This window comes from Candoia aspera, chromosome 3 (assembly GCF_035149785.1).
Source record: "Candoia aspera isolate rCanAsp1 chromosome 3, rCanAsp1.hap2, whole genome shotgun sequence".
Classification (NCBI taxonomy): Eukaryota; Metazoa; Chordata; class Lepidosauria; order Squamata; family Boidae; genus Candoia; species Candoia aspera.
The window spans coordinates 193,085,688-193,108,308 of record NC_086155.1 but is presented as its reverse complement, the minus strand read 5'-3'; the positions used below and the strand labels follow the sequence as shown (position 1 = coordinate 193,108,308).

The 22,621-nt window shown below is 38.8% G+C and overlaps 1 protein-coding gene across 1 annotated transcript in view; it reads left to right on the top strand.

The window, feature by feature from the left end:
• Positions 1-297: 297 nt before the first annotated feature.
• CSMD3 (CUB and Sushi multiple domains 3) overlaps positions 298-22,621 on the top strand; it is a 643,537-nt gene continuing 621,213 nt past the window's right edge. The window contains exon 1 of the mRNA XM_063299980.1: positions 298-496. Within this exon, the coding sequence (XP_063156050.1) occupies positions 298-496 (199 nt within the window). The remainder of the gene's footprint in view (positions 497-22,621) is intronic.

Here is a 22,621-nt window from a genome sequence, read left to right as displayed (position 1 = left end):
AGAGATGGTTGAGTCCTGCTCGTCAAGGTTGCTCTGGTATCCCAGAAACGCCGTTCACTTGGAGCTGTGACCGCGCACCATCAACACACACACACGCCGCTCCGCGCGAACTCCTTCACTGCGCCTTGGACCGAGGCGAGAAAGGAGGAGGAGGAGGAGGAAGACGAAGAAGAAGAAGAAGAAGGGGCGGGGGGCAACGGAGAAGCCAGGCAGGCAGGCAAGAAAGCAAGCAGATCCGATTGGGGGTGACTGTGTGGGGGAAGCTCGCTCGCTCCGCTCGCTCGCTCAGAGGAAAAGATGCAAAGGATTAGCTACTACTGCAAAGAGACCACCTGGCCAAGGAACGCCGCCGCCGCCGCCGCAGAAGATCTGGGGCAAAGGGAATGTGGGAAATGCGGCCGCCCGGACTTGTGCATCCTGGGCAAGATCATGGGGATTAAAAGTGGATTTACCTTGGGGAATCTCATCTTTTTCTGGATGCTCTCCTCTGTGAAAGGTAAGGGCGCGGGGCAAAGGGATGTGACATCCCCCCCCCCCCCAAGAAGCCGGAGGAGAGATAGAAAAGATACAAGTGAACGTCAGGCGGGTGGTGGGGATGGTGGCCAGGGACTCGGGCTTTGCCCGAGGTGTGCGGACTACTCGTTGTCCTTTCTCAAGGTTTTCCTCGTTATTCCGCGAACCTCATTATTCCGCGAATCCGAAATGAGATGGCTTGCCAAATCAGCGGTCACTCGGGAAAGAGGAGAGGAGAGGGAGAGAGGGAGGGAGATGGGGTTGGGATTCCTTCCCTTTCCTTTGAGGGGGGGGGGGGGGGAGAATGAATCTAGGCTCCGTCAACTGCGATAGGAAATGCAATTTGCTTGCCAAGGCTGGCGTTCAATGCAGTGACTGAAATTGGTGCCGAATAAATATTCTTGCAGGACGCTCAATCGGAGACGTGAGTTGGGTCCTACAAGCCTCTGAAACGAGTGGATATTCCGACAACATTAGCGCTGGAGGATTCCTCTCTCCCTCTCCCGCTCTATCTTCTTTCACCCTGGGGTTGCTTTTTAGAAAGTGGGGGTAAAAAGCAAGGCGAAACACTGTATGTGAGTGTATCTAGGTGTGTGTGTACACACACACACACTTTCTTTCTAGAGAAACAAGTAGAGCTTGGTAGTGAAAACACAGAGACACAGGCTGACAGATGCTGTTCATTTTCCTTGAAGGAGTTTCTCCTTATTGTTGTTCTAATGCCAACAAGCAACCCATTGGTAAGTTAGGAAGGCTGAGGAGTGGGACCCACAAACACTTTAACCAACCTCAGTTGTAGGTTGAGTATTAGATTGTGTGGAATTTGAAAGACTCAGCATTCCTTCTTTTATTATTTTATTTTATTTTATATTTAATTAATTAAATTAAATTAAATTATTTAGCATTTCTGTAGACATGGTCTGTCAGGAACAGCAATAATCCTTCCAACCCCCCCTCCCCCATCTCTCATGAATAGAAGTGGGACGCAGAAGGCACTTGGGAAGTGTTGGAGATAAGAGCAGACTGTCCAAGTATGGGAAGATGGCATTCCATAAATCTGACTAAATGGAGATACTGCTTCCTGAATACTTTCCAGAGATTCAGGCACCCTCTGAACCTGGGAGATCTTAAAAGAATGAATGAACATGGCTGGAAGCAGACCGTGTCTCTTTCTTGAGAAACCATGCATGCAGAATCTATCTATCTATCTATCTATCTATCTATCTATCTATCTATCTATCTATCTATCTATCTATCTATCTATCTTTCCATCCACCCATCCACCCATCCACCCATCCACCATCCGTCTAGCTGCCCACCTCAGCCATTGCATCTAATCTACCTTATGGGCTTTATGGCAAAAGGGATCAAGGTGGACCTCCCAGGAGTTTGAAGAAACCTTGAGTTTGGACTCCTTCCTACCCACTGGATGCTTTAGCTTTTCTTTTGAAAAGGAGCTGGCATTTTCTCTTCTTGTTCCCCCTACCCACCCGATACTGAACTGGGTCTTTTTTAATGAAACACTTGATTGTCTTGCTTCGCAGCTGGTTCAGTCCCCATTTGCATGGTGGGAGGGGTGAAGGAAAGGATGGAGCAGGATCATTCAGGGTTGGTTAGGGCTCCTGGTGCTGGGGAGGGAGGGGGAGAAGGGATTTACCTCATTTTTCCCCATCCCCCTCCAGTCCTGGCTTAGAAAGGGGCATGCCTGGAATTTTAATGCACCTTCTAATTACAGAAAGCTGGTCTGGGTTTGTGGCATTGACGCAATCTGCTCCTTCACCACCCTTTTGCCTAATTTCTTCAGAGAAATGATTCAGCGAAGAGACTGAGGGACCATTTGTTGAGAGTGAGAAAGAGCTGTTAGTGGAGTACATGGGGGAGAGAGAAAGAGAGAGAGAGGAAGAGAGAGAAGAACCATGTAGGTGTGTTGATCCAAGTAGGAGAAAAAGCAAAACTCATTAATAAACATCCACCACCCTGCCCCCCCCATTCCAATTCCTAGTGTGTGACTTCCTTGTTTGAATATGGCTACACATTACCCATGTGAGGTGCTTAACTAAAAAATGCATGCACGCGCACGCACACACACACACACCTATACACACTGTGGTTTCAGAAGACTGGTACTGACACAGAGCTGGGTGGGTGGGAGAAACACCAAGAGACAGAAGAACGGTCTTCTAACTAAGCTTTACATGGAGACAGTATCCTACAAAAGGTGATTTTTCCAGTATCTCTGACATACAGATGTCTCATTTGCATACCCGTCAGGGATGGGTTGTAGAGCACTTGTTGGACTAGATTTGCAATATCTTGAAAGGTGGACAAAACACCAATTGATGCTGAACTGGTTCAATGGAGAAAATAAGGGGATTTTTTTTAAAAATGCATGATCATAAATGATTTCCGTGTTTGAATAGATCCAGCACCACTTCAGATTACTTCAAACACGATGAGTTTGTCCTCTCATAGTGGAGTTAATTCACTTCCTATATTTATTTGTAGTATATGGTAATAAGAAACGGTGATGTGTTTTTCAGTGTGTACACTAGACTACAGCCAAGATAGGAAGAGCCCTTTGTGAGGTTATACCAACTCAAAGGAAATTTAGGAAGTAGATTAAAATAAAGTTTTATAAAATAAGAAAGTAATGAAAGCTGAAGGAAATTGCTACTATGAACAACCACAAAAAATGGTGAGGTAGGGTGTTTGAAAGGAATAATTGCTTAGCACTTCCAGTGGGTGGGTGGGTGAACTAGAAGCAATGGGCTCAAGCAATAGGTAAACAGCACACTGCCACTACTACTAATAGTAGCAGTAAAAATAGCACAGTATGAAGTTTGTGCAAGTGAGATTCCACTGAGTTCAGTCTGATTTCTTTCCTCATAAAGGTACCTGGAACTTCAATATTGCTTAGACTTGCTATAGGAGTATATAATGGCTTCACAATGAATAATGGCTTTAAAAAAAGTCTGGGGACAGTGCCAGATTTTAAAGGATGAGAGAGAATATAAAGGTGTGTCAGGCCTCTCTTGACAAGCTGGACTGGAGACAGGCAGAACTGGCCTTCAGGGTTGAAGGAACTTCTAATAAGTAGATTGATTGTAGAAAAGCTAATGAAGCCATTGAGAAGAAGAAGAAAAAATCCCAGTGATTGCTGTGTTTCAAATGCAAGCCCTATTTATTTTGAAATCAAGGTTTACATTTGTGAACCTTTTTTTCCCACCCATGTGGGAAATAGGTCTGAAGCCACTCTCTTTCAGGCAGGAGAGTTTATTTCTACCTCTTCCATGTTTTGGAAACAAGCTGGCTTTAGACTATTTTCTTCTGATGCTGGGAGAGCTAGCTTTCATAGGGTATATTGCTCAAGAAAGATTGCGGAACATTTGTATAAGGAGACTAGAAATAAAGGCTGCAGATCAATCTTTTGGAGATGCCCCCACTGCCAGAAGGTTGGCTGTCCAGCATGTGAGAGAAGGCCTTCATTTTGGGTCACAGGTTAAAGAATGTTCCCCCAATGAAGTCAATTTAGCCTTCACTCACTCAGTATTTAGGAAAGTGACAAAATGCATGTCTCACCATCCTTTTAATTAACTGATTTTAAGATTTGAATTTCAATTTATTTTACTATCATGTTTTATATTTTGTGTAAGCCTCCTTGGATACCTATCTAAGCAGTAAGGCTGAATATAAATGTAATAAATAATATGTTCTATTTTCCACAGAACACATGAAGTCTCCTAGAATATTTTAATGAAAAAAAAATGTATAAGCATCTAACAGGGTTATTTATCTTGACTCATGATTGATGCTGTCTTACTCTCTGATACCATAAACAGATCTATATCCGTTCTTTTGGGGGAGGTGGGCAGTAATTAAATTTGAATAATAAATAAACATATCTCAAACTGTTATTACCTCCAGTTCCATTATTCTGGGGTAGAGAACTGGATTAAATTAACTGGATTAAATCAGTTTTGCTCAGAATAGAGAAGATTAAAAGAAGACTTAATCACAATATTTTAATATATGAAGGGCTGTGTCAGACATGATTTTGCTGAAGAAGGCAGGACTGTAAACAGTGGTAGGTATCTTGAGAAGATTTGTAGCCAATTATTAAGATTTATTTTCTAACTTCTGGAGCTATTGCTAGGAACAGGCTGCTATATGAGCTATTTAAACAGAGATGGGATTACCATTTTTTAAGAAATGCTATGGCAGAAGATTCCTATTTTTGAGGATCACCTTCAAGACCTCCAAGACTTCTTCTAATTCTAAAATCCTAAAATTCTAAAATTAATTCTGGAGTCTTTGCATCTAGTTTCTTCCTGAAAAATGCCAAAGTTCCAATTCAGATGCTAGTTTAAAAATGATAGTTTCAGCATGTTATCCTAATTCACTGGAGTTTTCAATCCAATCCCAATGTTTGCCATAAATAATGTTCAATCAGAAACAGTTGAGCTTTCATCACTGGGTTTCCATGTGAACTTTGTATTCTAAAATGATACAATTAAAAGAAATATTGGATTTCTAGAATTAAAGATGGTGGGGAAGAGTTGATGCCAAAAGCTTGTGTCTGATGAAGCAGGACACCTCTATAAAAATAGGTGAGCAGATTATTTACATGAAGCTTATTTCAGATGGAATCCTGGCATCTCTGAAAAAGGACTCTTGAAATCTTAGAACCTACTTGCTTCTGGTAAGTATTGAGTTAGAATGATGGTCTGTAAGGAGCTATGGCTTTGGACCATTCCTTTCCCCTTGGATTTGAAAATGAAAATCAGTTGACACTTACTTTATTTCATCATGGAAGAATGTCAGGTATTCAACGGCCAGCATGATCATTGGGAGATGTCCCAGCTTTAGCTGGCATGGAAATGGGGTGAGGCCTTGCTTGATACTTTTCAATGGCTCAGAAACAGCTGTAAAAAAACAAGATGAAGGATAGTGAAAAAAAAAAAGAAATGCTAAAGGAAAGCAGAGGGGAAGGCAGAAACAGATAGGTAGTCAGAGGTAGTGATGAATGGAAACATTTTGCAAAAATATGGAGGACCATAGGGGCTTCAGCAATCATTTGATGTTCTATTACAAGAATTTCCCCAAGAAAGATGAGGCAGTAGATAATCAGGCTAGTGCCAACATTTTTTAAAGAAAGGTGAAATGACAACCTAAGGTCAATACATGAAAGGCTAAAAGTAAAGAGGATGGATAGGGATCCTGCAGATGCCAAGATAATTGTCCACAGTCTTACTGGTGTTAAGGATACCACAATGCTTTAGAGCAGTGTTTTTCAAGTTTAAAATGTGTCTGGCTGGAGGAATGCATGCTGGCTGGGGAATTCTGGGAGTTGAACTCTACACATCTTAAAGTTGCCAAGGTTGAAAAACACTGCTCTAGAGGGCTTGGGTGAAATTGACTCTCATAATGAAGTTTGTATTGTGGATACAATGAATTTTGCAGTATTATGAAAAAAACTGGCCATAAAGAAAGAGATATTTAATTTTACTTGATGTCTACTGATGAATAAGTTATGTTTTTTGAAGGAAAATTTGATGTTTCCTTATCTGGAAACAATACAAGTTAGCTGGGCCAATATATTATCTCATGCATTCCCTTTGCAAAATTTGTACCAGTTGAATATACAGTATAAGATGATGGACATATTCTGCCCAAGAAAATTGTTTTCTCTGAACAAAAAAGAACATAACTGGTCTGTAAATAAAACTGATTTTTACTTTTTTCTGCTTTCAGGAATAGTAATTCTATACAAGTCATACTAGTCTCTCTAAAATATGCTCAGCTCTTTAGCAATAACTGATTTTCAGGATTCTTTGAAAAAAGATCTCTGCAGTTAAGAAGGTATAAAATATATTTACTCAGTTTCCCAAACTTGGTTTTGAAAATCAGCATTTGGAAAGAGGTTTAGGAATGTTTATTTCAGTCTGCTTCCCAGGTCTTCATATCTTGAATAATTTTTTATGGTCATTGATGTTGCCTGGAAGCTGAAGACTCCAAATCCTTCTTAATCATATTTCCTTCAAATTGTATGTTATTTGAAGTGAATTATGACTATAAATTATCTCAACCTTGCCCTCAGAACCATTAACTTCATCATAATGGTTTGGAGCAATACCAATCATACTTAGAAAATGATTTTAACAACAGTAAATCAATAGTCTAGTGACAAACTCTGCAGTTGGCCTTATTGGATAGCCTGAGATCTAAGGCTTAACACATTTCACAAGATGACACTTAAAGAACTTTATCTGTGTATTCATGGGAGGAGAAATTTCAGTCTTCAGAAGTATAGACATCTGCGTATGCATATTTTATGGATCTCTTTATTGTCTTCAAGAGCGTATTGCTTCAACAGTTTCAGCAGCACAACAGTGAGAAGGACTGTTACCCCAAAATGTCAATCAGTGTGGGTGTTGGAGGATTAAAAAAATATTAGACATGTCAGAACTAGTAAGGAAGAGGAGGAGGGCAGGATAAGTGAATGGCAACATGAAAAGAGGGGGGAAAATCATCTTTCAGAAATGATACTCTTGTCTTCCAACAAATAAAAGATTCTCTTTCAGGAGAAGGGCTATGCAGTTGCTGCCAAGTAACCCACTCTTCTAGTGCATTAATCTGAAATTTATGTAGTTTATAACTTTTGGGCAGAAACCATATAAATTAAACTAAGGAATCAGATTATCTAGGTTTTCCACTGTTTTTCCTTTGTTTTTTATGTAGAAGAAGATGCATAAATACATAAAAGACATCATAATGGAAGGAGGTGAGGATTAGAGGAAAATTTCAAGGATCTGTATTCTTACTATCATCATTCCATCTTTAAAATTATCTGGGGAAAAGGAAAGTATAATGAAGAAAAACCAGCCAGCAGCTCATATCTCACGAGCACTTTACTTTTTGCCTAATGGCATTTTTTAAAAATTAATCATTCCTCCCAGTATATCAATTCAGTTTAAGCGTATCGGCTGCGGTATCCTATCTGATTGGCCCATATTATGGCAGAGCTCCTTTTGACACAATAATCTCTTAAAACCCACTGAACACAATTATGCGGGTTATCATCTAGAGGACAAAAAGGATTGCCTTACAGAGCGCATAAACAGGCCAGCCAGGATGAAGGAGAAACTTTTTTTAAAAAAATGGAGGTAAGAAAAATAAGACCCCAAATACCATGGAAATGATCGTAATGGTGGTCTCTAATTGCCAAAAATAGGGAGTGATCTTCAACATCCACACACAAAAACAAAACAAAACTGAAGCATGCAGTTTTGGTCCCAGTGTCAGTTTATACCAGAATCCACCACCACCACCACCACCTGAGAGTCTACAAAAGACCAACACTAATAAAATGAATTCAAGCAATATAGAATGCTAAGCTAGTGTGGTGTAGTCATTAAAGTATGGTGCCATGACTGGGAATGCCCAAGTTCAAATCCATCCTTAGCCATTGAAACTCACTGGGTAACCTTGGGCCCCATCCAGATCACAGGAATAAAATGGAGAGACATTCACAATTTAAACCACACTGAGCTCCTGGAGGCAAGGCAGGCTGTGCATTTAACAAATAAATATATACATCTCATTTAGTACATTGCTTTGGTTTCTTTTGATAATGCCAATTAACTTAAATAAGTGACCCCAATAATTGATGATAAGTACTTTGAATTGCTACTTGGCATTTAGAGATGGAACATTTTTTTAAAGAATATTGAAATTTGAAAGAAAACCTGTTGGATTCTCTTCATGAAAATTCTTTATATGTCATGCATATGAAGACCATACAACTGACAAGAACACATAAGCATAAGCTTGTAGTTTATTATGAAAAGCTAGAATAAATCCTAAGTGATTCCAGCGGCATTTATTAGTCATTACTTGTCTGTAAAATAAGGATAATTGTATTATCTTAGCTCATATAGGATTTGTGGCAATTTGAGATCTGGATCATACAATTCATTTCTGAGTGCAGAATGGAGAAGGGTTTTCTCCCTTAAATAGCTCAATGTATCTTTGATTCACACTGATCCTTTGATTGGAAACCCCTTGACATTCTTAGGTTATTTTAGCCCACTAAAACTTTCTTGGCACAATATGATTGTCTGAACCTTCACCTATTGAATTAAACCCATTATCCATATTTGTAAACTTAAGTATAAATCAGCTAAATTCTAGCTTATAGTGAAACCCAGCCTTCTCATTTATAGACCAGGTCAGGGTAAGATAAAATTTATTCAGGAAAGACACCAATTCTTTTAAAAGAAGTTAGCTGGTTACTGGCAATGACACTAGAAAAGTAGGGAAGGGGGTGGGGGAAGCTGCAGAAAAAGTCAGCAATTTGCTCTTCATTTTGGTAAAGAGATCTTGGAGACTTTGTAGAGGTGCAAAAATGGGTAATTGGCCACCTGTGGTCTAGCAGGCTGCACTAGGAACTTGCTTGTTATTTCATGAAGGACAAGTAGTCCTTCTTTAAAATGCAGTCAGTCAGTTTCATCATGAGATAACTTTTCTTGCCAGAAGAATTCTGTGCTTTATCTCACTTTTTTCATCCATTTCAGAATCTTCTGTCCATGAGAACTGTACATTACAGGTGGTTTGGCTTCTAATGTTTCTCTTTAAATGGCAGACAGATAGAAGAGGTACAGTCTTTTGTTTATTTGGTTTTTAAATGAATGTCTTAGTCCTGAATGGTCAACTGACATTCTCAGAGAATCTGCAAGGATCCAGTCCCCAGACTGTTTCTTGATGCAACTTCCAAACAGTCCTGCTATGGCTGAGCACAGCGTACTTTAAGCATGTGACTAAATCCAACCAATGATGAGGTTAATGTGAAAAAGAATAAATCAGATCAATTTGGTCCCAGAACTGAGAAAGCAAATTGCTCATTTAGCTTTATGACATGTAGCAATCTATACTGAAGATGCTGAATCTGCAGGACATGACTTGAATGTGCAGTTTATAATCTGCTGAGTTAGTGGGAAACAAAACCAAATAACATTTCTAATCATGCTGCTCTGTAAAATAGCAACACTTTAAAGGGGTGTTGCACTTTGACAATGCTTTGAGTGAAGCACTCTTCAAAATTGTATCAGTGAGCCCCCTCACTTGTAGTGATAAAACCGGCATATTGCCTTGCTTCATGCCTCTCTGATTACCTAGTAGGTGGAAAGGACTTCTGCAGATGTGCAGAAGCATCTTCTGGAATTACCAGTGAGCAACTAGAAGTACCAGAAGAGGTTAATGTATACATGCAAAACAAACTTAGAATCGTCCTCCAGCTACTAGAAGTATCAAAGAAGTGAACTGGGATGATGTGAAGCATCTCAAAAGGCAACCAGTGTCATCTAGACAAATATCTGTCATTGATGTTTTAACTTGGCTTAATGTATTGATCAGGAAGTTGGACTCAGTGCCTTAAATAATCCAATTGTTGATTCTATTGTTCCAATTAGTTAAACTGCAAACTAAATTAATTCAGACATCCCTGTTCTAGATAGAGGAAATATCTTAAGAACCATGGACAGCAGTTGTTTAATCCCTTGTTGAAGTTTGGGTGGATTTTTCAGATAAAGGTATTGCCTTTATTTTTGAAAAATGACTCACGGCCAATGCAATTGTTGTGTTAGAACATGACAACAGTTCCAAGGAGTGGCCTCTAAAACAAATCACTGATGTATTTTAGAATGCCCATATTGCTAAGTGAAACATTTGGAGCTCTTCTTTCAGGAAAATATATCACTACATAAAACATTTCATTAAGCACGGCTGCCTGGAAAACATCCATCTATTCATCCCAAGATGGACCCCCCATTTTTAAAGCAAAGAAAATTACACCATAGTAATGGGTGGTAGTAATCCATTAACTTCAGTGACACGGCTGGTGTTTGGTGAACAGAACCATAGCTGGCATATAGAAATGATTGTGCATTCCTATATCATGCACTAAGGAAGTGATGACAGTTTTACCAAATTTAATGCAATGACAACAGAATAATTAAACCTTTATTTAATGTGTATAGGGCCACAGAGAGCTTGCACTTTTAAAAATTTCTTGGCAAGACATTAGTTGAATTGCTGCCAGCTTTCAACCTGTTTTCAATGTTTTTGATTAAAATCTTGGTTATGCAATGAAATGTTCGGTAGCAAGTAATGGGGGTGCAGTAATGTGAAGCAACTTTAAGGCTTGTATCAAAACCGTTTCCAAGCTTAATTACATTAATGGATTATATTTCTTTTTCATATCAGAAGAAAAATAGGGATCATTTAGTAATATCAAGGGGAAAAGGCTAAAGAGCAGGAGGGGGCAATGGAGGCATAGATGTTAGGTTTATTTTAATCCCCATATCTCTAGAAAATCAAAATCTTCACAACTGTTTGAGGGCAATATGAACCAGTGTGAAAAGTCTGGGGTAACCTGAACTTTGAATTCAGGTCTTCACTCATTTATGAGATTCACTGGGTGACTGTGGCAAATAGCTATTTTTTAACACAGTCCACCTGACAAAGTGTCTGCTTTTTTTCTAGCTTGAAATATAGAAGGATCTGGTTGGGCTTGGAATGGGCAATTTGGAGAAGGACAATTAAGTTACAGATTATACAGATAATTTCTGCTTATGAAATGGACATTTTGTCCTTTACATCAGTGAAAGGATGTGAATTTGCATTCTTTGTGACTTAGGATATACAGGCTCATGCACTGATTAGCTAGAAAGTATTAAATATATCTCCATATCTCCATGGAGCTTCCAGACTTGATAAACTGCACTTCATTAATAGGAATAACAGAACTATTTACTGGCCTACAAAAATGTACGAAATGGTAAATATGTATGTATACATGGATGAGTGGAAAATACATGTAGAATAATGACTTTTGCAAGGGAGCCTGCCATCTACATATCTCTTTTACACCCCAGAAAATTCTGGGCTTACTCTCTGTTCTTGTGAAAGATTAGCTAGAGCTGATGGATCTTGCTCAATTATCTGAGAATAAGCCCTTTCACCTTCAGCATCTCCTCTGTCTGGTAGCAGAAAGCAAGCTTTGTAATAAGGAGCCTTTCCTTTTCTTAATGATCTTTTCATTCAGGAAATCCTGATCTATTTCCAACAAACCTTCTCATTCCATATACAGCAGTTTGAAAACTATTGACTGGGAAATTCCAACCCATGAAAGAAGAGGACGTACTTCAACCTCTTCCCTAGAAGTAAGAAGAGCCAGGAGCATGGGCAGTACCATAGTGCAGCAGAGACTACAGACACAAGCAACATGCATGCACACTGTTCCAAAGTACATTGTACAGATTTTAATTGCAAGCTAGTTGGTCAGCCAATCTGGTCTGAAGAGTATGTATGAATAATACTGTACCATCTTTGTATACGTATGAAATACGATATGGTTGAGGTGAGTTCTGAAGCTATGAGTGGATTATAATGTAGTTTTAAATTAGCAGAATATTTATTGCATAGGCCAAGTATATGGACTGTCATTCCACTGGATGAGGAAATTGCTGCACAATTTCTTCTCCAATTATGCCACAAACTTTGAAAATTAATTTTAAAGGGAAATTATTATATATGTTGCTCCAAACCTATGTCATTATAGAACAAAGAACATTAATTCAATTGTTCTAGTTATCTGCCAGATTTACCATAGCAAGACATAACTAGAAAGCTATAGTACACCTTTCTTTAGATCAATGGTATTTAAAGTGTAGTGAATAGCACTTAGAATCCTGCATTTAAGAAAAAAAAAAAGTGGGGTGATTTGGAGGGAAGGGGACTTGAGGGTTTTAAGGGATACAATGAGTATCTGTAGTGAGCATCTGTAGTAAACAGTGCTAACTCTGGAGTTTCTCAGTATACCCATTCCATTGGCTATGTTTGCTACCCCATTACCTGCTTACCTATTTTTCTTTTTCATTTGAATTGTTACTCAGTTATGGAGCACTGAAATTTGGCCCTGGGATTCTCCTATGCCCCACAGCAACTTTCAGTTGGGTTGGCTTTTTAAAAAAAGTGGGAATCTGTTCTTCCTATGTCTTTGTTTCCATGCGGGAGTTATTGTGATGGTCTATGAAGTCAACAACACCTCCAGCTTACTCCAGAGTTTGCTGGTGGAGGGACAACAGATGGTTGTGAATGTTTCTACGCTATCTCTCCATACTTACCGTGCAATTTATTTCCACTGTAGACCATCTTGTGTGGACCCCATAATAGAAATATAGCTTTGATCCATCTGCCTGCCTGCCTGCCTGCCTGCCTGCCTGCCTGCCTGCCTGCCTGCCTGCCTGCCTGCCTGCCTGCCTGCCTGCCTGCCTATCTATCTATCTATCTATCTATCTATCTATCTATCTATCTATCTATCTATCTATCTATCTATCTATCTATCATCTATCATCTATCATCTATCATCTATCATCTATCATCTATCTTCCTGCTTTGTTGATAAATTATCAGTTCAGCCAAAAGCAGAGATGGTAAAAGCTTTAGACCAGGGTTTCTCAATCAGGGTTCTTTGGCACCCTAGAGTTCCATGAGAGATCCCAGGGCTTCCCTGAGAGATCATGATTTATTTTAAAAAATATTTCAAATTTGGGCAACTTCACTTTAAAGAGGTAAGTTTCCTTCTTTATTTTTAGTTTAAGAAAACTGTTAATGCATAGATAGAGGCCTACACATGAAACAAATATAGTAATTGTGTAACGTCTGGCCTGAAAAATATTTCAAGGGTTCCTCCAGGGTGAAAAGGTTGAGAAAGGCTGCTTTAGACAATTCAATAACATTATTTTGTTTTCTTAAATTCAGTTGAATTGTACCACAATGAGAAGGAGGGAAATATAGTAAGGAATGAGATCAGGTTTTTTTCTAAAGCCTTTCCAGATTGTTGTACCTTGATGGAGAATTTGGCTGAGTCCCATAAAGGGGAAAGAATCTGAGAAGTTTTGGTTTTCTGGCTGATTTGTAAATTAAAAGCAGCTGAGCAAATTTAAATATTTTGTGTAAACAAATTTGCATCTCGACTGCTAATCTGTGTGCCAGCTTTCAGTCTGACATTTTCTGAAATGATAGAAATGCTAATAACTCCCCTCTTCCCCCTGCCACCCCCCCTCCCACTTGCTAAGTGGATTTTATAATGGAAATGCCAGTGGATCTATAATTATCTGCTTGTGATTCTGCTGAATGACTATTATGAGGGAATTCGACATATAAACCTTAAGTAGGGAAATGTATGGGAGTAACATTATGTGTGGATATAGTTTAGCACTGCTGTATCCTAAAGATTGCATTCAAACAGGATGGTCAGGAGAATATATATGTATGTATGTATGTTTGTGTGTGTGTGTGTGTGTGTACACACAGAGAGAGACACACAGTATAAGGTACCTCCCTGTACACATGTAAGCTTCATTCACTACCAAACCTCTGCTATGCCCCCTCCCCAACCATACATATGAACAGCTTAAAGGGCCCTTGTAAGAAAGCATTCACAGCTGAATTGACCCTGCGGGGCAACAGGGAGAAGGCTCAGTCAGGAACCTGTGGCCCAGTAAACCAAACTGTGTCTATTCACTGACCATATCTCAAAGAGAGTACGGCTAGCACGCTGACCTAGTAGGAAGGGATAAATAATAATAAGGTCACACGGATGGGTTTATCTAAAACATACCAATGCCATGCTGTGATTTCCACTGTGTCCGCCTTTTTCTTTTTTATTTTCCCATCCCTTTTTTTTTGCCTTGCAGTGTAGTGGGCCAAAGGTACGGTATACAAGCTCTGGTTCTGCTTTGGCTCAGAGCTGCTCAGCAAAGTATCCAAGCTTTGCTGAGGGTCCAGTATATGCTGTATTATTGCTTGTTTGCATGCAAATAAAATTATGTTGTGTCTTCATAGTGATTTGGTTGCTTTAGATGAGCCAGGTTTTGGCCACAACAATAGGGAGAGAGAGAGAGAGAGAGAGAGAGAAAGAGAGAGAGACAGAAAGAGATGACAGATTTGAAGCATGTTTGCATATATTTCACTGTTCACTATAAAACAGCTATAGCTTGATCTGAGATTTTCTGAATTAATACATTGTCCAGAATCCAAAGGATAAATTAATAATGTGTTGACACCAGGCATACAATTTCTCATGTTGATACTATAATGAATTGCATTTTCCCTTCTTGTACTCCATCTTATTGGCTGCTGTTAATATAAAAAAATCTATACAAATGTACAACTTTATGTCATGTTATCAGTAAGTTCTACCATGTTGTCATTGTCTTAGTAGTAATCACTAGATTAGTATAACATGTTAGTAAGCTTTCTTCAATCTGGGGCCATCCAAATGTATTGAAGTTATATACTATTTTTAATTAAAACAGGAGTGTGAATGGTAAATTTCAAGCCTTCTCTACCAGTCTATGGTTCCATGGATGGATGGATGGATGGATGGATGGATGGATGGATGGATGGATGGATGGATGGCTTTGTGAAGACACATTTGTGAATCCAAAGATAAATTAATGTAAGGAAGTTTACAGAAAGAAATTGTCCTCTCTTTTATCCTATTCAGTCACCAGAAGTCTCCCAAACTCTCTCTCTGAAAGGATAGGGGGTCTCCTGAATGATAAAAGGGTAGATGGTCTCCTGAATATCAGAAAAGTGCTAAGAAAGATAAAATTGCCCCAAAGCACAACTGAACTTAAGAAAATTCAAAGAAGGAATAGTTGCCATCTCCTGTCTCCTTCAACAACCCCCCCTGAATCAAATCTTACATTGTTTAAGAGTGGCACCCCAAATTTCATTGAGCCTCCTTAGAGCTTACAGGTGCTACAGAGGAAAGAAAGGGACAAGAAGCTTTTCTTATAGGGACATCTGTGAGTTAATTTATTTTTGGATACAACTACAAGAAGAAAAAAGAAGTCCTCTATGGGCATTCTATAGCTAAGGTGAAGAAAGAATACAAAGGCAACAGCAATAGCTCTTAATGCTATTCTCACTGAATGTAGTTCTCGAAGATGATTTTTCCCTGCAAGAAGAAGTCTTCTCTATCCATGGCCACCATAATTTAGGATGATGATGTCCATCCTGGATGTTCCATAAATAGTGTTGGATTTTGGAAATAATGACATGTATCTCTAGAAACAGAGCTCTGGGCTAGGTGAATCCTTTGGCTAATCCCACCACACACTTTTCATGTATAGCCTTTGTATTTGTGTCTTCATTCAAAGGGGTTCCCAGCTGGCAGAATAAGGAAAGCAGGTGTCCCATTCTGCGAATGTCTAAAGAACACTTGTATATCACCATGAATTCCTTACCAGGGGAGTTTTATAAGCAAGATAACTCAAAGGGCATCTAAATACTAATAATGAAGCTGTTGCCTACTGAGTTTGTATCCACATTATCCAAAATTAATTTGAAAATGGGATGCTTCATGAGATGGCTCCTTAGTTTTATCTTTTCCTTCCTTCTTCCTTCCCTCCCAAATATATAGGTCTTTTTCACTTTTCTTCTCATAATCTGTTTATAAATCAGTTTAGGCTGAGAGAAAGTGACTGAGTGATCCAAGATTACTTATTGGCCTTCACATTTTTCCATAGCCCTGGTCCGACACTGGAGCCATTAGACCATTAAATGAAGTCATTAACCCTAGGGACAAATGCATTAAAATTGTGACCATGGAAATATATTTGAATATGTGGGCAACAGCTGGACAGCAGAACAGCATTCACAGATGGTAAAATGAGACATTCCATAAAAACAAGATAGATAGAAATATGCATCTGTATTCAAACATTGTAGAAGAAACTGCCTCTGGAATTAAGCCAGACCAACTCCTTGCTTAAAGCATATTTATTTATGCAGATATTTAATGTTTCTGTTTGAATTTGCATTTTGTATCTGTTGTGCTTTCAATGTTACCTTTATGCATGTTTTTATTATATTTTTATGAATCAGAATCATTAAGGAGTAGATGATATTTTCCAAATGCTAAATGAAACTAAAGCAAATAGTCATTCCATTTTCTCAGGTATGGAACCTCTTGCCTCTTGTAGTTGTTAAATTTCACATGAGACCATGTTGTTTATGTTTGGTCACAGGTTATCCCATGACCTTCTCATAACACTATTGTTAACAGATACCACTGCAGTAGAGAGGTAAATAGTAAGACTGGATTTTTCACTTACGTTATTTCAGTGTTTTACACTGAAATAACATATTGCCCAGCCTGTATTTTCAGGTATACTGTTTATCCGTTGTATGGGGCTTGGAGAACAGTTGCACTGAATCCTCTTTCTTATGAGTATTTTTGATCTTGAACAATTTTTTGTTCCACTGACAAATACTTATTACTAATAAATAAGAAAAGTCTTCAGGGAATCTGTTGCACTATTAGTCATGCTTCATTCGATGGTAGTAATTTGGAAGGGAGGAGTTCTGGAAAGGAGCCATGAAAAATTATGTTTTTCACAAATATACAATAAGATCATACGTAATGAATGAGATCCCAAATATAGCAATTTGGGAAAGAAAGAAAGAATGCATGTCAAGGAAAATACAGTATTAGGCTTAAAATAACAGTTCTTGGGGAAATGGCTAGCACGGATGTGAATTAAAAATTATGGTGCTACAAACAGGAAGTACAACAAGATATTGAAGCATGGCAATACTTTTAAGGTCCTCCACTTTGTTCATTCTCCTAGTTTTCTATTGTTCTCCTCCAACAGTAAGCATGTTGTGACTATGGAACTTGCACAGTTTTAAAAGGACTGTTAGAGGTATTTTTGCCACCTAACAGCCTTATTTTCCTAAAGTTTTTCTAGGTGTACTTTCTCCAGCTTTCACAGATCTTCTTCTATATGGGTGGACTTAACCTTCAGTAACTGAGTTTGCTATTAGATGACTACAAATAGAAGAGTATTTACTGAAAGATAGCAACTGAAACAGAAAACTAGGCAGAAATGGCATGTTGACAATAAAAGTATACCTATCAGAGAGATATGATATACCTGGAATGCAAGGTCCTGGTGACAGTAACTCATGCCTTCATCATCACAAGGATAGACCACATGGATCTGCTTTTGACAACTACTCAAAAAACACTCTTAGTGATGAATTTTAAGAACCCCTATTGTCATGTAATGCCCTAATTGTGGGTACAGTGTTGGCTTTCAACAGGTTTCTATGTACAATTCAGTGCATAGAGTGGTGGGTTTAATCTGTAATCTTTAAATCTCTACATGACCTGGTTGTCTGGTACTTAAGATTGTCATCTCCATGTAGAACTGACCAGCCAATATGCTCTTTCCCCTTGGGGATGCTAAGAACAGTGAGGGCAGTGAAGTCAGAGTGTATCTCTGTCTTCTCTCAGAAGGCTGGTTTGGGCCAATGCTGGAATCTTTGTGCAAAGCTTTTAAGACAGAGGTTTTCAACAAGGCCTTTGAAAACTAGTGTCATTTGATCATTGGTGGTGTTATTGCCAATTTGTTATTGCCAATTTGTTCTGTTCTTATTTTGCTTATGCTTCTTATTGCTTTTGGTCTTTTAGTGGTCTATTATTGTTAACTGCTATGACTTACAAGATTTGAAGTAACACACATAATACATAAAGGAAAAAAAATGAGAATAATATGTATTTGCTCTAATCAAAACAAAATTAGGCATACTTCTGGAAATCATTGGAAAAGGAAGTCATGACTAACTTAAGTTCATGTTGCTTTCAGTGGGATTTGCAGCACAATATTAAATATGTCCGTTCAGTGGGGCAGACTCCTTAATAAGCATGCTTAGAACAGCATCTTCAGTAGAATTAACTTGCAAATCCATGTTTTTTTTTTATGAGTAAATACTGGAGGATAAATGGGCAATTTCTCTGTGGATGCCCATACAATTATACAAATAAAACAGAATGTGAAATTGTCATGCTATTTCAGATAGCCCTTGCTTTGATTCTTTTGCTTCTATAAAGATTTTTTCCGGATTTATAGAAGTCAGCTAGAAATAAGGCCTCTGATGAATGTGGAACATGTTCAGTCCACAGGGAACATTTGCTGTGACTGTAGAGCACAAAGACTTCCCGCAGAGTCAAAGACCATCTGAACCAAAGTGTCTGCTCAAAATCCATTTTCTCACAATCAATATTATGTCCATTTCAGCATAAATCAGATGCTGAGCTCCAATGATTGTCCCTTTTGTGAGGGTTTCTGATTTTCTCTTCAGTGTCTTCCAATTCTTGGTATCTCTTCCTTTTGCTATGTATGCAATCAGTTAAAAGGAAGCTCCATCATCATCATCATCATCATCATCATCATCATCATCATCATCATCATCTTGTTATAAAAAAACAGGAAGCTCAGCAACTGATTTATGTGTGCACTGCTTTCAGATTGTTCTTGTTCCATATTTTAGTAATGATGCCTTTCACAACCTTAATAAAGCTCTAATCCCTTTATCACTGATTTCCTCTATAACTCAATGCACAGAGAATGAAGAATGTTATTCCTCTTATGGCCATGTTTCCATATTCTAATGGGAAGCCAAGTGACACACTGTGGATGCCTAATGCTATTTTGACACCTTTTTATTGCATTTTATAAAGCACATATGTATCTGAGATGAGGTATTAAAACATCTTTATTCAATGCCAGGGTGATCTCAGGCTCTTTCTGAAGCTGGTTTATGAGTTCAGTAAATGCTTTTTAGATTACAATTGCCATCTACTTGGCAGAGAGATTAGTTACCTTGCTCAGACAAGAGTAGAAAATGGGAAAGAATGTGCATTCTTCCTTTGATTCAAGAAAGGGAATACAATGGATGTTTTTCAGAATTCGGGTACAGCTACCTGAAGTAAATTTTACTGCCAATAGGAGGATTTACTTCTGAGCAATATGCACAGGGTTCTGCTATAAAATGTTTCACCCAATAAGCAAATGTAGCAAGTCACTCAAGTATATTTAGGAATTAATCTTAGAAGAGGTCTTCTTTTTCATGCCAGCTAGGTTTCAAAGAGATGTAAGGAAGTGGTATTGCCTGTAGAACTATGTGTTACAGTATACTTTTTGACAATTCAACATTAAGGGCCTATTTTTCTGTTAGGCATACAGACTGCAGAAAGCTATCTAGATAGTTGGTTACCTGGCTTTCAAGATAATATTCTCCAGATAACTTCTATTTAATATAGCACCAAAACAAATCAATCCAGTTAGTACATTTTTTTTTTTAATTTGTTCAATCATGTCCGATTCTCAGAGATTGCCTGGGCAAGTCCCTGCAGTTTTCTTGGCAAGGTTTTCAGAAGTGGTTTGCCATTGCCTCCTTTCTAGGGCTGAGAAAAAGTGACTGGCCCAGGTCACCCAGCTGGCTTCTTGCCTAAATCAGAACTAGAACTCATGGTCTCCCGGTTTCTAGCCCGATGCCTTAACCTTAATATTTATAGGACTAGGCCTAAATCCCATTCTGACTGAATTTGACAGAACCTTCAGTTGATGTTTATGCAGGTACTAAAGATGGAGGGTCAGCCTAACATTTGTCCATTCTGGCTGCTCCTGTACCTAATAGTCTTCTTTATTCCATGGAAACTTGCATGAAAACCATGAAGCAGATACACCACTGTTCAAAAACTACAGTGGCAAATTGAAACAAGATTGAAGGAGATGGTGAAGGGTCTGGAAATCAAGGCCAATGAGGAACAATCAAAGGATCTGGATATGCTTAGACTACAGTAGAGTCAACTGAAGAGAAATATGATAGCAATCTTAAAATATCTGAAGGGTATGTAAAACCAAGGAATATAACCAAGTATCATAATTGGAATCCTGACCAGTAATCTATATGGCTCTCTCTCTGTGTATGTTTGTGTGTGTGTGTGTGTACATACATGTATATATCTGAAAGAATCTGGGGAAGGCCTTAAGCTTTTGTGTGCTCTACTGAAAGCATTACTTGAACAAATAGCAATTATGAAAAATATGGTATTTATCAAAATGTGCAAATTGGAGACCATGAATACCATACGAAATGGCCGCCTATAACAGAAAGAACCGAAAAGCTTAAGTGTATATTATTGAATTATTTATTATTGAATACAAATTACAGTAGTGGCAACAGTTCTTGGGGGAACTATGAAAAACAACAACTGAGTCTTCTAAAATGGTTTGCCATGCAATGTTAAGGAAAGAGACCTGCAGCCATTTCACCCAATACGCAAATAATGGTGCCATTTGAGCAAGACTTTCAGGCAGGTCCTCCCCTCCCTCCCAGCTAAGTTATGTATAACATCATAGTGTATTCCTTTTATTTCAAGATGCATATATGCTACTCAAATTCATCAATGTTTCACCAATGCATGTATGAATACTTTTGTGGGCGTGTAACTGCATTTATTTTTAAAACTTACTTGAGAGCTATCCAACACAGTTTTGTTGAGCATATTTATGAATTATGCAGATAATTTCTTTGATAAAGAGAGCCCTGAAAAAAAGGGTAGGTCACAGGCGCTGCCTTAGCAATGCCACCTTTTGATTATGGTGCATTCTTGGTCAGAATACTTTCAGCAGTCAGAGAACTTTCACTTCTTATTCACTCAGGGAAAGCCACAAAATCTAGGAGACCCTGGGAATCAGCAGGAACCTATTGCAAGAATTCCTTAGGAGATGCTTGACAGTTCTGACCCCTAACACCAGCCCTGCTTTGGGAATCAATCCAGCACTTATTTGTCCATATATGATAAGTGGCACATGAGCATTAGAACTAGGATAGTAGACCTGAATGGTTGAAATATTCTAAATCCAAGGCCCAGAAGTGTGATCTCTCCATGTTAAAAGACTGGGTAATAATAGCGTACAGGTAGTCCTCGCTTAACAACCATTTGTTCAGTGATGGTTCAGACTTATGATAGTGCTGAAAAACCAACTTACGACTGGTCCTCAGATTTACGACTATTGCCACATTGCCAAGGTCACATGATCATGATTTGGGTGCTTGGCAACCAGTTTGTATTTATGATCATCACAGCATCCTGTGGACACATGATTGCTATTTGCAATCTTCCCAGCTGGCTTCTGGCAAGCAAAATCAATGGGAAACTGTGATTTGCTTAACGACCATGTGGTTCAGTTAACACCTGCAGTTTGCTTAATGACCGCTGCAAATTGGTCGTAAAATTGGGTCATATTTGCTTAATGATGGCTTTGCTTAGCAACCAAAATTCTGCTCCCAATTGTGGTAGTTAAGCAAGGACTACCTGTATTTATTTGGGGCTACAAAAATTCAGACTGCCACTGGTTTGCAGCAAAGAGATATATACATCTCACATCAGTTGCTGCCCTCTAGAGGAAACCTGGATCATTGCAGTCCAGAGCCGGTAGCCTTCCACCTGACAGTTCAATGAAACTAGAGGCCAGAGAAACACGTGCTGGATTGCGTTTTGAAAAGGAACCTCTTTCATTTCTTTCTCTTTGTGTTTCTCCTTAATATCCAAGCACTGTCTTCCCCATGACACACTGAAGACAACATTGCTGTTGCCTGGAGGGCTTTGCAGTTTAGTTCAAACACAGGCAATTTAGCTAAGAGACAATCAGTGCCATTGACTGGCACTGATTGGTGTGGTGCATTTTTAATGACGAAAAGGTGAAAAGATGAAGAGAGAAAGAGAGAGGAAAACTCTAGCATCCATTTCCAGTGGTGGGGAAAAAATAATACATTATCTCTCCTTTTGCCCACCCCTCCACCCACCCACAAGATTTTACAAATGCAGGCCTTGGCTTACGTTGGACTGATTGGCTATCCTTTTTTTCTTCCTACCCCCCCTTTCCCTCCCTCCCCTTTAAACTAACTTTCAAAACAGTCTTCTCCACACCTGAATCAAGACTAATCTGCATATAGTGTGTGGCTTTCACTTACAAGATTACAGGATTCAGCAGGATAAGGAACACACTATTGATAGAGATGCAAAATTTTCAGCAAGGTTGAGAGGACTGCCTTTGGATTGGGTTAAAATTGCACCCCCTGCCTGTGACAAGCGATACAATTTGAGAACATTTGTTGGGTTTGCCTTTTTTTTTATGATTTTAATCATCACCAACAACATCAACACAATAGATTTGGCAGTAGC